At 34.8% G+C, this 15404-nt stretch overlaps 1 protein-coding gene across 2 annotated transcripts in view; it reads left to right on the forward strand.

The window, feature by feature from the left end:
- The window catches only part of LOC149575984 (U3 snoRNP-associated protein-like EMB2271), a 45700-nt gene that overhangs the window by 6540 nt on the left and 23756 nt on the right, over window positions 1-15404 (forward strand). For both annotated transcript variants that reach the window (XR_016360713.1, XM_089816112.1), the window contains exons 2-6: window positions 1370-1694; window positions 1782-2006; window positions 2599-2857; window positions 3972-4150; window positions 11920-11985. Coding sequence is in view for 1 of the 2 variants with exons in the window: in XM_089816112.1 (XP_089672238.1) it covers window positions 1370-1694; window positions 1782-2006; window positions 2599-2857; window positions 3972-4150; window positions 11920-11985 (1054 nt within the window). In the remaining variant the exon portion in view is untranslated. The remainder of the gene's footprint in view (window positions 1-1369; window positions 1695-1781; window positions 2007-2598; window positions 2858-3971; window positions 4151-11919; window positions 11986-15404) is intronic.

Below are 15404 nucleotides of genomic sequence, written 5' to 3' on the forward strand. Positions count from 1 at the left end.
TTTCATCCATTCTATGGAAATGTCCTTTAATTAAAAAAGAAGCGCAGTTCTTGACTGCTTTTCTTGAGTTTTTCACATTTTTTTGTCTATATCTGATTTTTGTCGATTTTTTCCAAAATTCCACTCCTCTGGTTTGCGGATTTAAAAATCCCACTCCTCTGGTTTGTGGATTTACTCCCCAAACGATTTATGCTTTTATGGGGCTCTAAACCATGAGATACTCTGCTTTGGTTATCAGTAAGTTTATACATTGCAAGTTGAAGTTATGATTTTATAGTACCTAAATTTTTGTTATAGTACTTCGCATTTTTGCAGTACTATACATTTTTTATTTTAGCTATGGCCTTAGTGGAACTTAAATTTAGGGACATTGCAGAAATTATCTTTTTGGGACAAGTTCTGCACGTTTTTCTTTTGGGTGTGGATCCAACTCTAAATGATGCCATGGATATACAGCTTAAGCTTTTGCACCAGAAATAAGTACAGTTGACTGTATGCCGTCAAATTACAATGATCTTTTAGTTATTTTTATTGGTGTCTGGAGTTCTCAACTGTATATTGGTTTAGTTGTGTATTATTGTTGATGCGACAAATAAGAGCAACTTGATGGCCTGGAGATTCAAACCTCTTGTGTTTAAATTTTTTATTATAAGAACTTTTTTTCTTGAGGTGATTCTTTGTGTTTATTTAGACCAGGGCTTTTATTTTAAAGTTTTTGAGTTTCATTCACCAGAGAATGGTTCAAACACTTAAAATTAGTAGTTATGATAATCTGAAATATTAACAGAAGATTGTTAATCTAAAAATACTTGCTTGTTTACTTGATTGTCAATGAAATATTAACAAAATACAATTTAAAGATAATTTTTTCGTAGATGTTATGATAGCTTGCTGGTGCATTTATCTTTTCTCTACTTCCAGAAAAGGCATTGTATTCAACTGAACTGCCTAGTCGTTTGATTCTGTTACATGTGTGCATACTTCATTCAAGGAACAAGTCTATGCGCATGAATGTTTATAGCTGTTTTAGTTTCTTTTTTTGATGTTTATATCATGAATTTTGAATAGCTATCCAGCCTATTGGTAATATTTTTTTTTTGCTAAAGAAATGTTGATAGTGTGGTTGGTGCTGAGTTTTGTAAAAGAGTTCAATGCATAGCCTCGTATGATGGTTTGAAGTAGTAAGTAATTGAGTGGACAATTATTCCAAATTCCAAATTTCTCTAATAAGTGCCACGGGAAATTATTGATTAGCCCTTCAAAATTTTGAAAAGAATTCATTTAGTAAATGGAAATTCAAGACAATATGTTGTGGTATGTTAGTTTGGTTCCGTATAATAAATGAATGCTAAAGGTCAATTCTCAACAGGGTTGTGAAGCCTTCCAATCAGGTAGAGTGGCGAGTTGTTAAAAGACACAAGCAGTCTGTAACAGCTGTAGCTCTAAGAGAAGATGATTCAAAGGGTTTCTCAGCATCAAAAGATGGTACTATTTTTCATTGGGATGTTGAAACAGGTGCAAGTGAGAAATATGACTGGCCTAGCAAGGAAGCCTCTACAAAAAGTTTAAATAGGAAGCAGCGCAGCAAACATATTCTATCAATGGCTATCAGTTCTGATGGCCGGTACATGGCTACTGGAGGATTAGATCGTTTTGTTCATCTATGGGATACCCGCACACGGGAACATATTCAAGTACAAATTTCATAACCTCTAGTGCTTATCCATTATTAATCTGGGCAGAGCAATCATTCAATTTTTAATCTTCTCTATTTACTGCAGGCCTTTCCAGGTCACAGGGGAGCTGTGTCTTGTTTAGCTTTTCGGCAAGGTACACAGCAACTCATATCTGGATCATTTGATCGCACAATCAAATTGTGGAGTGCAGAAGACAGATTGTACATGGATACTCTCTACGGTCATCAAAGTGAAATCCTAATGGTAGATTGCTTGCGAAAAGAACGAGTTCTTTCTGTTGGACGTGATCACACATTGCGTTTATGGAAGGTATCTTTTAATGTATTGGTGGAAGGATTTAGGCACTTAGAGATATCCTGTTTCATATATAATTTTTTATATAGCAGCTCAAGTTTACATTAAAAAATAATGTCACTTCTTTTGAGGTGTTTGATGATAGTATTCTGAAATTTTTGCTATCAGTATGTGTTGTGTGTCATGAAACAAATACCAAGATCTGCTGTAATTTGCTTTGAAACTTCTTGTCTAGAAAATCTGAATGATCTTATGGTGTAGGTGCTTAGCTCATCATATCATTCTCCCAATCTAGTGTCTATATTATGGAGCATTCCCGTGGTTGTGAAAAGTTCGTTTTATCTTTCACAATATTTTACCCCTTTTTTCTAGCTTCCCTGTATAGTTTTAGTATTTTATTTGTTGACATTATATAAAATGATGGATCATTTATTACTAATGATGTTCAAGGCAGATAAACTAGAAATTCCCATCACCATCCATTCAGTGGCTTCAACTTTTATGATGAAATCTATTTATGGCCTTTTTTCTTTAGAGTGCTTGTGTGATGGTTATGGTTTACTGATTATTTAATAGATTCTCCCCAATGACTAACTTTGGTGTGCAGATTCCTGAGGAGACACAGTTAGTGTTTAGAGGACCTGCAGCATCTTTAGAATGTTGTTGTTTTGTCAACAATGAAGAGTTTATATCAGGTTCTGATGATGGAAGCATAGAACTTTGGAGCATGATGCGGAAAAAACCGGTTTTTATTGCAAAAGGTGCACATGGGCATGCGGGTATTCAACATCTCTCAGAGAATCATGGCGCTGAGGAAAAGCCAGAAGAAATGACATCATCACAAGTTAATGATGGCAATGATATTGGTAAGCAATTTGTAAATGATAATTGGAAATTTGGGTTTAATGTCATGCCACTGTTTGATTAAAATGCCAACATTGAACAAAAATAATTGATCTATTGAGAAAGGTTAAAAAAGACAACATTGAACAAAATGAATTAATTTGCATAGGAAGGTGCAATTAGCAATTATGCTAGGCAAAATAAGTGTCACAACTGCAGCTCTTCAAACTTGAAGTCTCTCTCTCTCTCTCTATACTATTCCGGAATCTCTATGGTAGATATTTTTTTAAAAATCAAGGATGAGTGGACTGTAAAGACAACCCCTGTAACTAGCCAAATTTGTTGCAAGAGAAATAATGTCATTTATTCAAAGAGATATAATTAATTGATAAATCATTGGTGCCTTTATTATACTGTTCAGTTGGAGAGAAATTGGGTTGAGAGAGAGTATTGGGTGTTTGATCATTTTGCTGCATAGATATTTACTGGTCTGAAATATGAGTAAATCTTCTGTATCAAGCGCATCTTATGATATTGTATTTGTATGTATGTGATCTGTGATAAACCAGATTTGAGTGAGTTAGTTAATCTCATTTGAAGAACTTTTATATTCTGTATCTGCATAGTTGAAGTGATTGAACTTCGTATACTACTGACTGATCGATTGTTTGGTATTGATAATCAGAAGTTTAAGAGCCCTGTGTATTTGTTTTAGCTTTCTATAAAAGGGTCTATATTTTGTGGGGCTGGATTTTCCACCCCTGAGTAGGAGGGTTTTCTCAGGATAAGTTATTGTGTCATTTGTTATCACATTCCTGTATTCTGGTTCGAAAACATTAACAACCAGAAGTCGTAAATAACATGTGAAAGTACTAATGACTCCTTTAAACCATCTAAGCTCATTGGTAAATTATTCCTCTGATCAGGCTGACACTAACCTGCAAAGCCAACACCAATTGCATTGTAAAAAAAATCCAAAATGGAGACATTACACGACCTGCAAGTTTGGACCTTGTTACTGCTTTTTGGATGTCTATGTTTTTAACACGCTTTTGTTTTGGTTCATTTGTTTCTCTTTCTTTTCTTCTCTAGTTTATGTGTTTAAAACATTGTGTTGAATTTTTTGCTTGGATGCAGGAAATGGTAACGTAACACATAAAATGGGAAGTAGCTCTTCTGTAGAGTCCTGGGTTGGAGCTCTTGCAGTGTGTAGAGGGAGTGATCTTGCTGCATCAGGGGCTGGTGATGGAATTGTGCGATTGTGGGCTATTGAGAACAGCAGTAAAAGCCTTAAAGTTGTGCATGATATACCTTTGGTAAGAAATGAGATCACCTTTTTCTGTTCTGAAGTCAATGTCAGATGAGAAAAGGCCTAATTAAAATTTAAATAGCACCAGTGAGCATATTTTTAGTGGGAAGTTCATATTGCTGAAGTTAAATGCTAAGGTTATCTAATTCGACTCATTAAAAGATGATTGTCTTGCACTATTGCATATTGCAAATATATGTTACATTAAGGGCTTGCTTTTCTGCCTTTTTAACTTCTGATGTAAAACTTTCCTTGCATTTGAGTGCATATTGTTAAGATTATAGCTACAGTCGGATTGATTTAATCATAAGATACAATGTTGATATAATAAAGATTATATATGTATAGTGCATAGAGGATTATCAAACAACAAAAATGGAAGGTATCTGCCGGCAAAACAAACTTCATCTCAGCTATGGGAATGAAAGAAGATAAGGTATCACAATTAACCTACTACCACGTATACTCGAGTCAATGGAATATAAGGATTGACTCATCAAACAAGACTTACATTGATACCTATTATTGAGCATCCACACTATGGAAGAGAATCAGGTCTACTATCATTTGAAGACTTGTTCTACAGACCATATTTTAAATACACAGTGCAGAAACTAGAATTGAACAAAATTCTCTTCACACAAAAACCTACCATTGCTGAATTGTAAAGGAAGATGAATATTAATAGAAGTTATCTCAGAGATTCATTCGAATGCTCCAGCAATATTCTCTATTGGCAGCGTTGGTACTATAAGCATCAATGATTAGACTCAATTCAGACATCAATATATATTATCCAGTTTTCTATAGCTTAGGATGACACCTCAATCAATTAATAAAAATGATTGATAGAAATAATCAAGAAGGAAGGAATCACATAAGTCAGGTCCAGTCAGAATCAGCGACCAGTATAGAACCTCACAATTATATATCATAAAAAATCTCAGTTTCTCTTTCAGCTATCAGACAGAAATTCAACTCTAGGGTAAATTCATTAGTCGCAGATGACTATGATGGAAAAAGAGGGATTACAATTTATAAATCGAATAATATCCCATATGATTGGAATATAATCAGACAATGAATATCCAACCAGGGAATACACATGGAAGAATACATAGTCAATGGTACGAATGAAGATTCAGACTTTGTGTCTATTCAGCATATGTCAGAAACTACTGATGATCATTATATACAAATAACATGCTAACAAAGCATAAGTATCGACCCAAGGAATAATATTAAATCAACTATTTTGGGTATTTGCTGAAAGGTGAAGACACAGAAGAATTTTGTGATGCTTATTATTGATATAATCACCGAATTGGAGAAAAGGGAATCGATTCATCACTTAGAACATACGGTCAGTATTTTTGCCACATATAAACAAACAATGATGGGGGTCTCATAGGAAGTCGGTCCATTTCTTACTTAGTTGAGGAGTTTAATGAAAAATCCAAACTGATCCAAATTAACACAAGGCACTATTAAAGACTGCAATTGTATCATCCCAATCTATGATAAGTCAATAACCAAGATCGAACTAGACAGCAATCATATTTGAGGACATTGATTATTGTGAAGAAAATGGTTTGGAAATGTCATCATAACAAAAATATGGTCTCCAGTTGTATAAGAAATTGATAGCATAATTTTAGTGATAAGGAAGTATGAAATGGGAATGTTGATTCAATGAGTAAGAGTGTAAGAGTGTAACGTCTATTGTCAAAATAAGATAATTATATTATCACCCTAAACAAATTGAGAGAAAACTTACCAAAAGGAAGGGGTCATCACAGCGGTAGCTGAGATAGGAAATACGTGATCCAGTTGAACAATGTTTTGTTAATAGGGATGGTAACAATCATGTTCATCTTCAGAAGAGACAAATATCATTAAACACTTCTAGAATATATCTAACATAAAGTCAAATTTGGAAAAATCTGCATATTTGGAACAATGTTCACTATCGCACCATATGATAGAGGGGCTACATCAATATTATGGGGGGGATATGACCATTCACCATAATACTTGTATCATGCATGGAGGCTTATGATGGATTTGGGGATGTTTTCAATAGCAGTTACACATTTTCTAGACCTGTCAATCTGAAATGACTTGAACACCTCATAGTGTTACTAGAACTTTTCATGTGATACAGAGTCTCAATCCATTAATGTACCTTGCAATTTTCTCAACATCATCATCCACATGTCCAGATCTGATGTCCAATCTATAGAATTCCTCGGTATATTCTTTCACAGTCATGTCCCTTTGTTTCAAATTTTGCATCTTTCTCAATAAGCTAACTTGGTAATCAGCAGAAAGGGATTTGTTCTTTACCTTGTTCACCATCTTTGGCCAAGTTCTTATCTTCTCCTTTCCTCTCCTTTGTCTATTAGTTTGCAAGTGCTCCCACCATAATGATGCATGACCTTTCAGCCTAGTGACTGCAATCTTCACCTTTCTGTTATCAGGAGTGTTTTCATACCAAAAGAACTTCTCCATATCAGAGATCCAATCTAGCACAGTATTTGTATCCAATTTCCCATCATAAGGGACAACTTCTACAGCAGGCTTTGAATTTGCCCTAGACAATAATTGCAACAATCTTTCCTCATCTCGATCTTCTTCAGATTCTGGATTATGGTCTGGTGTTGCTGCTTCATCATCACTTACATCTTCAAGATGCGCTCCTCTCCTCTGGGCTGTCTCCACATCATCTAATCTGGGTGCAATTTGTCTTAACTGATTCAATATAGCGTTATCAACATTATTTCCTCTACCACGAACCATCTTTACAAATTAGGTTCCTGCAAGATCGTAACCCTCTGCAAGTTATAGGTCAAATCCACAGATCTGCCACCCTACAACCAGATCCAAATCAGGGTTCTACACGATCCAATCTCCACAAGGATGAACTTCGGGCTCTGATACCAACTGATGCAGGCAAGGGATGAATAACTAGGGCCAAAGGCACACCCAGCTATCAAAACCACCCTACAAGAGTTAACACAACGGAAGCAAACACGAGGAACAACACCAAGGAGAGGGAGAACAAGGATATATTTATTGATTCATCAAATATTCAGCATACATGCCCAGCTGTAAGGCCTTTTGGGTTACGACCAATTACAAATGTACAACTTCCAGATCTTCAAATCAGCTTTTTAAATCCACATATCTCTTTTCTATTGAACTCTCCCCAAAAGTCTACCTTAACCCTAAACCTAAACACCCTACTTATACTTGCCAAAATGGCTTACGGATAATTCTAGAACATGGAGAAACCACAAGTCGGCCCTCATCAAATATAATTTGACTATACCAAAATTAAATGTGAGCGAAGTCGGCCCAATTGGAACTAGGCAGAATGAACTAATGTGCAGGATTATAAAGAAACCCAGGATGCTCCTGCATCACAAGTTCTCTACAATTGTATTTTTCCACCTCTCCCACTCTATTTCACTTGTTTAGGTTTGTAACTTTATCCTATTTTTCTTATGCTTTCTTATTTTCATCTTGATGATGGATAATTGAGTGTGATTTGGAACATTGATGCAAAATTATTCGACACAATTTAATCCAGAAACTCTTATAGGTAATGTTAAATTATTTTGATAATTTTGTGGATATATTACTTCAAAATAATTAAATTTATATAAGGCGATTGTAATGTTGATTTTGTTTTTTCAAATTTGTACCCTTGCATAATCTTAATTTTATTATTACAAACCCAAATTAGAACCTTGTGACTTAGCGTCAGCTCGTTGTTATTCCATACTGGAATTGAAATTTGGATCTTTGAGCCACATATTTTCTAATTCAAACGGGCATTGATCTAGGTTTTGATCTTCTTTGTGTAGTAGCTAAATTGAGAAGTGGTCAGATCCAAGAATAACAAGCATACTTTATGCACAAGTGGGAAAGATTTCCAGTTGCTACTGATCTAGTATCTTTAGTTATATTAAAAAAACTCAAATGACGATTTATCCAAGTTAAGGGTGCGTCTTTTAGTTTAGTGTTTGGTAAACTTGCTCCATTTACAAATAATATAAAGTCCAGTTATGATTGCTTCACCTTCTTAACAACCGCTAAATTATCTCATTAATAATATATTTTTGTTGAATTCTAATGTCCCCTTTTTGAAATAGGACCTAATAATAAGTAATAATAAAATAAAATTATAAGAGAACAAAAAATAATTTATATATAAAAATTTAATAATATTAAAATATAACAATACAAAATTAAGTCAATAAAGGTTCAAAAGGCATTAAATGAAAAGTTGTGACTCCTTCAAACATGACATATATAAATAGAGAAGAGAACTTCATTAGAAAGGGGAGAGAAAGGAGTAAAAAGGGAAAGGTATGAAGAAAGGAAGAATTAATAGAAGAAAAAAAAGGAAATTAAAAGATAAGGATGTGACTCCTTCAAAGGGCAAAAGTTTTGAAGGGTTGGGACTCTTTGAAAAGGTACTAATTACTAAGGCTTGTGACTCTTTCAAAGAGGCCAATTATGAAGGGTTGTGACTCTTTTAAAGGGCATAAATGATGAAGGGTTGTTATATTAATTGATAGGCTAATGTTCTCTGCAACTTGTGGTGATCTATGATAGGGACATTACAAGATGCGTCTAGTCTTGATTGAATATTCTTGCCTCTTGTGGGTTAAAAACTTAAATGATAAATTAATTACCCTAAGGGATGGATTTGGTTCTGGTTGGGCGTCCTTGCCTCCTGTGGGCCAAATGATGAATTGATTACCCCAAGGGATGGTTTTGGTCCCGATTTTATGTTATTGCCTCATGTGGCCTAAGTGGTGAATTGATTACCCTAAGAGATGGTTCTGGTCTTGGTTGGACTTTCCTACCTATTTTGTGGACCAAGTTAACTTTGGCTACATTATATTCATGTGTTCCCTCCATTTTTTTTATGTGTATGTTTTGTGTTTTAATGTTATGCTTTGTGTTTCGATATATTCACTTGTTTTCTTTGTGAATGCTCCATGTTTTCACGCATTCATGTGTATGCATCATGTTTTCAAGTGTACGATCCATGCTTTGCTTTATGTTTTTAGTTGATCTAGAAGAAGAGAATAACTAAGAGTGAACAAAAAGATATGAATTTGTGGTATGCTATCATGCGAACATTGGCATTTGCAAATTCAATTGACACCATTATGAGATGGGCTTGATCTTTTTTCTAGAAGAAGAGAGAAAAAATTCTCTCAAGCTTTGTCAAGTTTCTACTATTGATCATAATTCACTTTCAAAATAAGGGAGAGAACACATATGATAATAATTGTGCAGTGGAAGGTGGATATGGATGAGATTCCATGATCATTTAATCATTGCTTGAGGATGAGCAAATTTGGGAAGGGCATGTAACGTCCCCTTTTTGAAATAGGATTTAACATAATTAAATCAAAATATAAAAGGATAAAAATAAAATATAAAGTAATAAAATAAATATTAATATATAATATAATTAATTTTAGTTAAGTTGGTGAAGGGTCAAAAGGCATGAAATGAAAAGGTGCAACTCGATCAAACATGTGATATATAGTGGGAGGAGAACTTCATTTGAAAGGGGGAGAGAGTATAAAATGGAAGGTGTGAAGCAAGGAAGATTAATTGAAGAGGATAAATAGAAATAAGAAGAAAATAAGGAAGTGATTCCTTCAAAGGTCAAAAGTCTTGAAGGGTTGTGACTCTTTGAAAACGTGGTGATTTTGGAGGTTTGTTACTCTTTGAAAGAGGGCCAATTTTCAAGGGTTGTGACTCTTTCCAAAGGCATAATTATTAAGGGTTGTCTCATCCAAAGAGGGGTAAACTTTGCAAAGGGAGCCACGATGAAGAGGTGTGGTTCAAGCTCACATTGCAAGATATGAAGGGGCAAGTGTTTCATTTGAGGACATTTAGGGAGAGCAATTTGGGGAATATTATATTATTCTCAAAGGCAGCATTGATAAGTGTTGACTCAATTCTAATGAAATGTGGTGACCCTTTTACCAATAAAGTATACAAGAGTTATCATTCCAAGCCAAAATGGAGGAATAACAGTAAAAGAGTGTTATGCAGATTTTGAGAGTAGACTGAGTAGAAGAATAACATTTGATAAAGGAGATTGATTTAAGAGATCAAGCTGATATGAAAAATTGGACTTTCGGTATTCATACAACTTATTTCATCTTATTTAAGTAAGAATTGCGACTCTAACTGCTAAGAATTACAACTCTAACTGCATTTTTGCTCTTGCTTCATTTTGGATTTGTGAATTCAGAGCAAACTATAAGTTGTTCTGAAAAAGGACATCACGTGAATAGTATCAATAAATATGATAATTATTTTCTTGAATCCTTTTTTAATTGTGGAAAAATATTCGATTTGATATAATATTAGTTCTGAAAGGGGACATTACATGAATGGTATCAATAAAGATGATAATTTGTTCCCGAACTCTTTTTATTAGTGCATATAGTTGGGCCATATACATTTGATCAAGAAAAATATTCAATTTGAGCAAAGATATAGGTAATACTACTAATTTTACTCATCACTAGTGTCGTTCTTTTCAAGTGATTTCATGTTTGATAATTGAGGATCTCTTGTTGCACTTGTTCCTATTCTTCTCCTTGTATTGCATCCGCTTATCTTTCATTTGGAATTGGGTGGGCTGTTTGCTGATCGATTCCTTGTCCTTTTCTCATTTCTCCCTAGGGGTGAATATTCCCCTACTTTTTTTGCACCTCCAAAAAGATTCAAGGTGATATCAAAGGTAGATTGTCCTTATATATCCAAATATCCCCCTAACAAAGTATGATTTGTATGCAATATTATTTGCAAATCTCCATTTCTACCTAATTATTGCCAGGTTTTGGGGTTTGATTTTGTTTCTTATTTCTCGAGAGACTCGGTTCTTCCAAGGCTAGCAGTTGTTTTGAATTCTTTAGCAATTCTCTTTGATTTGACCACATTTTGAGCAGTTAGGGTAGAACTCTGACAACCCTTGACTTCATCCTTTTGTATTCAGCTCCTTTCTTAGGTCCGGATTCCAATTGAATATGGCATTGTGTGGTAGGTTTAGGAAGGCACAAATGTGCACATATAACCAAAATCATTTTATGATTTTATTTTATCAGCCATTATGAAAGTGTATAGGTAATTGTCTAGTCCTACCAGGAGCAAAGAGCTCCAGTTTTAGAGTTCGGTTATACATTCTAATCCACAATTGTGTATTCAAAACATTGTGGTTAGAAGGGTCAAAGTTTGGCTCCTAATCCTTGATGTAGAATCCAGCTCGATCCATTAGCCAAGGTGTCCCTTATTGATTTTTTTTGAATCTTTGATTCACACTCAACTTGGAAGAAGCCTTTTGCAGATTTTGGACTTTCACCTCTTGCCCTTCCTCTTCTTGCCTCCTGAGACTTTCCTTCAATTGATATATTATTCTGCTTTATTGCTCCATTTTTTTGTGCTCCCAATCTTTTTGTCATTTCTCTGCATTTTTCCGCTCTCTCTCTCTCTCTCTCTCTCTCTCTCTCTCTCTCTCTCAGATTGATATTTAATTATATTCTTATTTTAAATTTTTGGGTCTTCAGGCTGGTACACAATCACGATTCCATTAGTATTATGTTTTATGCTATATTTCTTGTTTTGTGCATTTCATATGCTCTGAGGCTATACTTTATTTTGTTTCAAATATTAAGCCTATGTTCATGTTATGTCAGTTATCTGAATAGATGCCTTGTTGTGCTATGTGGAAAACAGACCGGATTTGTTAATTCACTTACGTTTGCACAGTCTGGACGATTTCTTATTGCTGGAGTTGGGCAGGTACGCTTTTTATTTTTATACGCAATCTGAGTTCAGTATGATTCAAAACCATTGTATTTTTTATTTTCAGCTTATATTGAAGGTTTTTATTTGTTGTTTCTATGGTGGGCAACAACAGCTCAAGGTTGAATTCTTGTCTGTTTTTGTTCTAACTTCTAATATTCAACAATCTAGAAGAATGCCAAAATTTCTAACATACATGCATTGACATTGCATTTTTTTGGTAGGAGCATTCTTCTTTAATGATAAACGTGGTCTTGCATTTATGTGGTTGCACCTAATACTTCCTATTCTCCTACTGCTGAAACATTGATTTATAAGGGGTAGTCTATTTGTTTAATTGCTAGATTAAATGTGCATCATGCCTCTATCTCCCTAGCTCAAGGTTTCTTTTCTGATAAAGATTCACGTACCCATATACCTTGTATCTTGATTTACCATTTCATTAAGCTCAAGTATTGGACGACCGTGAATGATAAATAACCTTTTTTGTGAACACAAATTCATAATTGTTTGCACAACTTGTTATTTGGTATTTTTATGAACCTTTCTCAATTGATTAAAATTTTGAATGCAATGTTGGACCATTTTTATACCTTTCTTGAGCAACAGCAACACTAGATATCTTATGGACATGCAGATATCCAAGGTAAATGCAAGTCGACCTACACGTTTAGGTGAACATGTGATGTCTGTCCCTTTTGGGATTTACTTGGATTAAGCCCAAAAATAAAAAATCAACTTCAAGATGAGAATGCATAATGCTCAGTGACATAAACTTGTAATAAAGTTGCCCACTCTAAAGATCCTAATTGGAATTATTTTTGGTTTAGGATCTGCACTTGTCAATAGTCACTAGAAACTTATATTACTACAATAAATATTAATAATCCATAATAGCTTTTTAATTACATAAATCCATATTAATATCTAATTCCACATCAATTTCATTTTGAGCAATTATATTCCAATATTTAATCATATTAGGAATGTATTAGGAATAGCTTGCATACTGCAATCCCAAGGATAATTGTTTTTGTATTCTGAGAGCATGCGCGGAGCTCACATCCATCCATCCCAGGTGGCCTACTTGATAAGACTCTCAAGCCCAAGGGCACTCAATGCCCTTGGTCCATATGTATGACAAGCGTAAGGTCTCCTCCATCCCTCAGTCCACCCTGGAGGTTGCTGTCCTTGTTCTGACTTGGGGGCATGCAACTCGCCTCAACCCATGAGAATGGCTCCAACCATCTTAGAGTGGCATACTTGATGGGGCCTCAAACTTAGGGGCACTTAATGCCTCTGGCCTACAAGCATAACAGTCATCTTGGTGGGCATGCTTGGGTCTCATGAACTTCAAAATATGTTCCTAAAGGAAATTTCTTTATCATTGCCAGCAAAATATCTCTTGATGAATTAATAGATTTATTCTCAAACAGATGTAACAAGTACACACACACACACTCACACACCCCTATGCACGCACGCACACACACAAGTTGCTGCTCTCTATTTGTATTTCCAAATTGATGTCTGTGATGATTGATTGAATGAATTCCTTTGATTTGTTGATTTGAGGTATTGGTGGATGATGATCTAAGATTGTTGATTTAGTAAAGTGATGGTTGATTGCTGGATTGTTTTTATCTTATTCACAAGATGAAGTGATGATTGATGATGATTTGATTGACCTAACTGATTGTTTGTTTGCTTGATTTCTTTAGGGATTGTTGATTGATGGATGAATGGAGGATTTGTTTTGTTGGATTTTGGAGTGATGATTGAACATTGAATGCTTGAAACGATTTCTCATTTATACTTCATTGGTGAAAGAGTCACCTCCTTTCATAAGAATTGGGTCACAACCCTTCTTTGTGCCTTTTGATAATAGTACCAAAAGTATCTAATAGAAAACTGACCTAGCTATTTATCCAAGGTTAGAAGATTGTATTTGGGGCTTGGTAAGTGCACTCAACCCTACACCTGTTAACGATGCAATTCAAAAAGAACTTAATGTAGTCATCATGCTTACGAAGGACAAGAACTGTACAAAGACTCAAAATCTCCTAAGCCTTTTAGTTTTTATAAAGACAAATGAAAAAACCATTGATGCCTTACAAAGAAAGGAAAGAGTCTATGAAAAACAAATTGTGTTTTAAGTGCAAGGAAGAAAGGGAATAGGATATATTTGTAAAAGACAATGCGAAGACCAAAATTTGTATTTTAGCTACCAATAACAATTGATACTAGGCACGTGTGGAAAGGAAAGTCGAGCATGCTGTATGGAAGCATTATTTGGCAAAGTAGTATAGAAAGGAGGGAAAGAAAACCCTAGCAAATGAAGATGGGGTGAAGAAGGGAAGATCATGGGAACTTAGCCACCATCTCACAAGCCTCCAGATCTTGGGTAGTGGGGCATTCTACAACTTGATCAACAAAGACTTAGTTGCAAAATTGAAATTGGAGATTAAGGACTTCAATGGTTTTACAATGGGTCAATTTACCAAGATAATTCCCTGAGTAGAAATTACTCCAGGGAAACACCCTAGCGAAGAGGATTTCCGTGTAACATTAGATGCCAGTGAGAGATTGGGTACTCGGATACGCTCCTTGGGATGCTTCATTTTTGACCTTCCAAATTTGGAGATATTTTTCCAACATAATGGAGTAGTAGTCACTTTGAGAGGGTTACTTGATAGATCACCAAAAGTAGTCTCATCTCAAATGAAGAAGAGTGGTTTTTTAACCACTAGGGTTGTACCAAAAGGTCGACCTGCGAATACCCGATACAACCACTAGACTTATAGAAGACACATGAGTCAGTTAAACCATGTTGCGAATCCAGTGAGGGATGTTGGCCTATTGCTAATTTAGCCGATAGGCTATTTGTAGGAACTTTGTTCCCAGAAATTAAATTTTTGACGAAAAAGTTGTCAGTTTGGCCGAAAAATTGTAAATCTTTCCCATTAATTATTATCGACCAGTTTTTATCTCACTCCACTTTTAACTCTTGTTTTGATATTTATTAGTTGTTATATCCACTTTTAAATATTGTTTTTCTTTTTCTATATATTTAAAAAAAAAACTATTACTTGTGATCTCATATTAGTTCATGTTGTGATCTCTATTTATTTAATTTTTGATTCTCAAAATTGATTTTGGTTTTAGCTTTTAAATTATTTTATTTTGTTCTAATGATCGAACATTGAATGCTTGAAACAATTTCTCATTTATACTTCATTGGTGAAAGAGTCACCTCCTTTCATAAGAATTGGGTCACAACCCTTCTTTGTGCCTTTTGATAATAGTACCAAAAGTATCTCATAGAAGACTGACCTAGCTATTTGTCCAAAGTTAAAAGATTGTATTCGGAGCTTGGTAAGTGCACTTAAGCCTACACCTGTTAACTATGCTATTCA

Source organism: Cupressus sempervirens, chromosome 1 (assembly GCF_028749045.1).
Source record: "Cupressus sempervirens isolate cs-2001-9-10 chromosome 1, ASM2874904v1, whole genome shotgun sequence".
NCBI classification, from domain to species: Eukaryota; Viridiplantae; Streptophyta; class Pinopsida; order Cupressales; family Cupressaceae; genus Cupressus; species Cupressus sempervirens.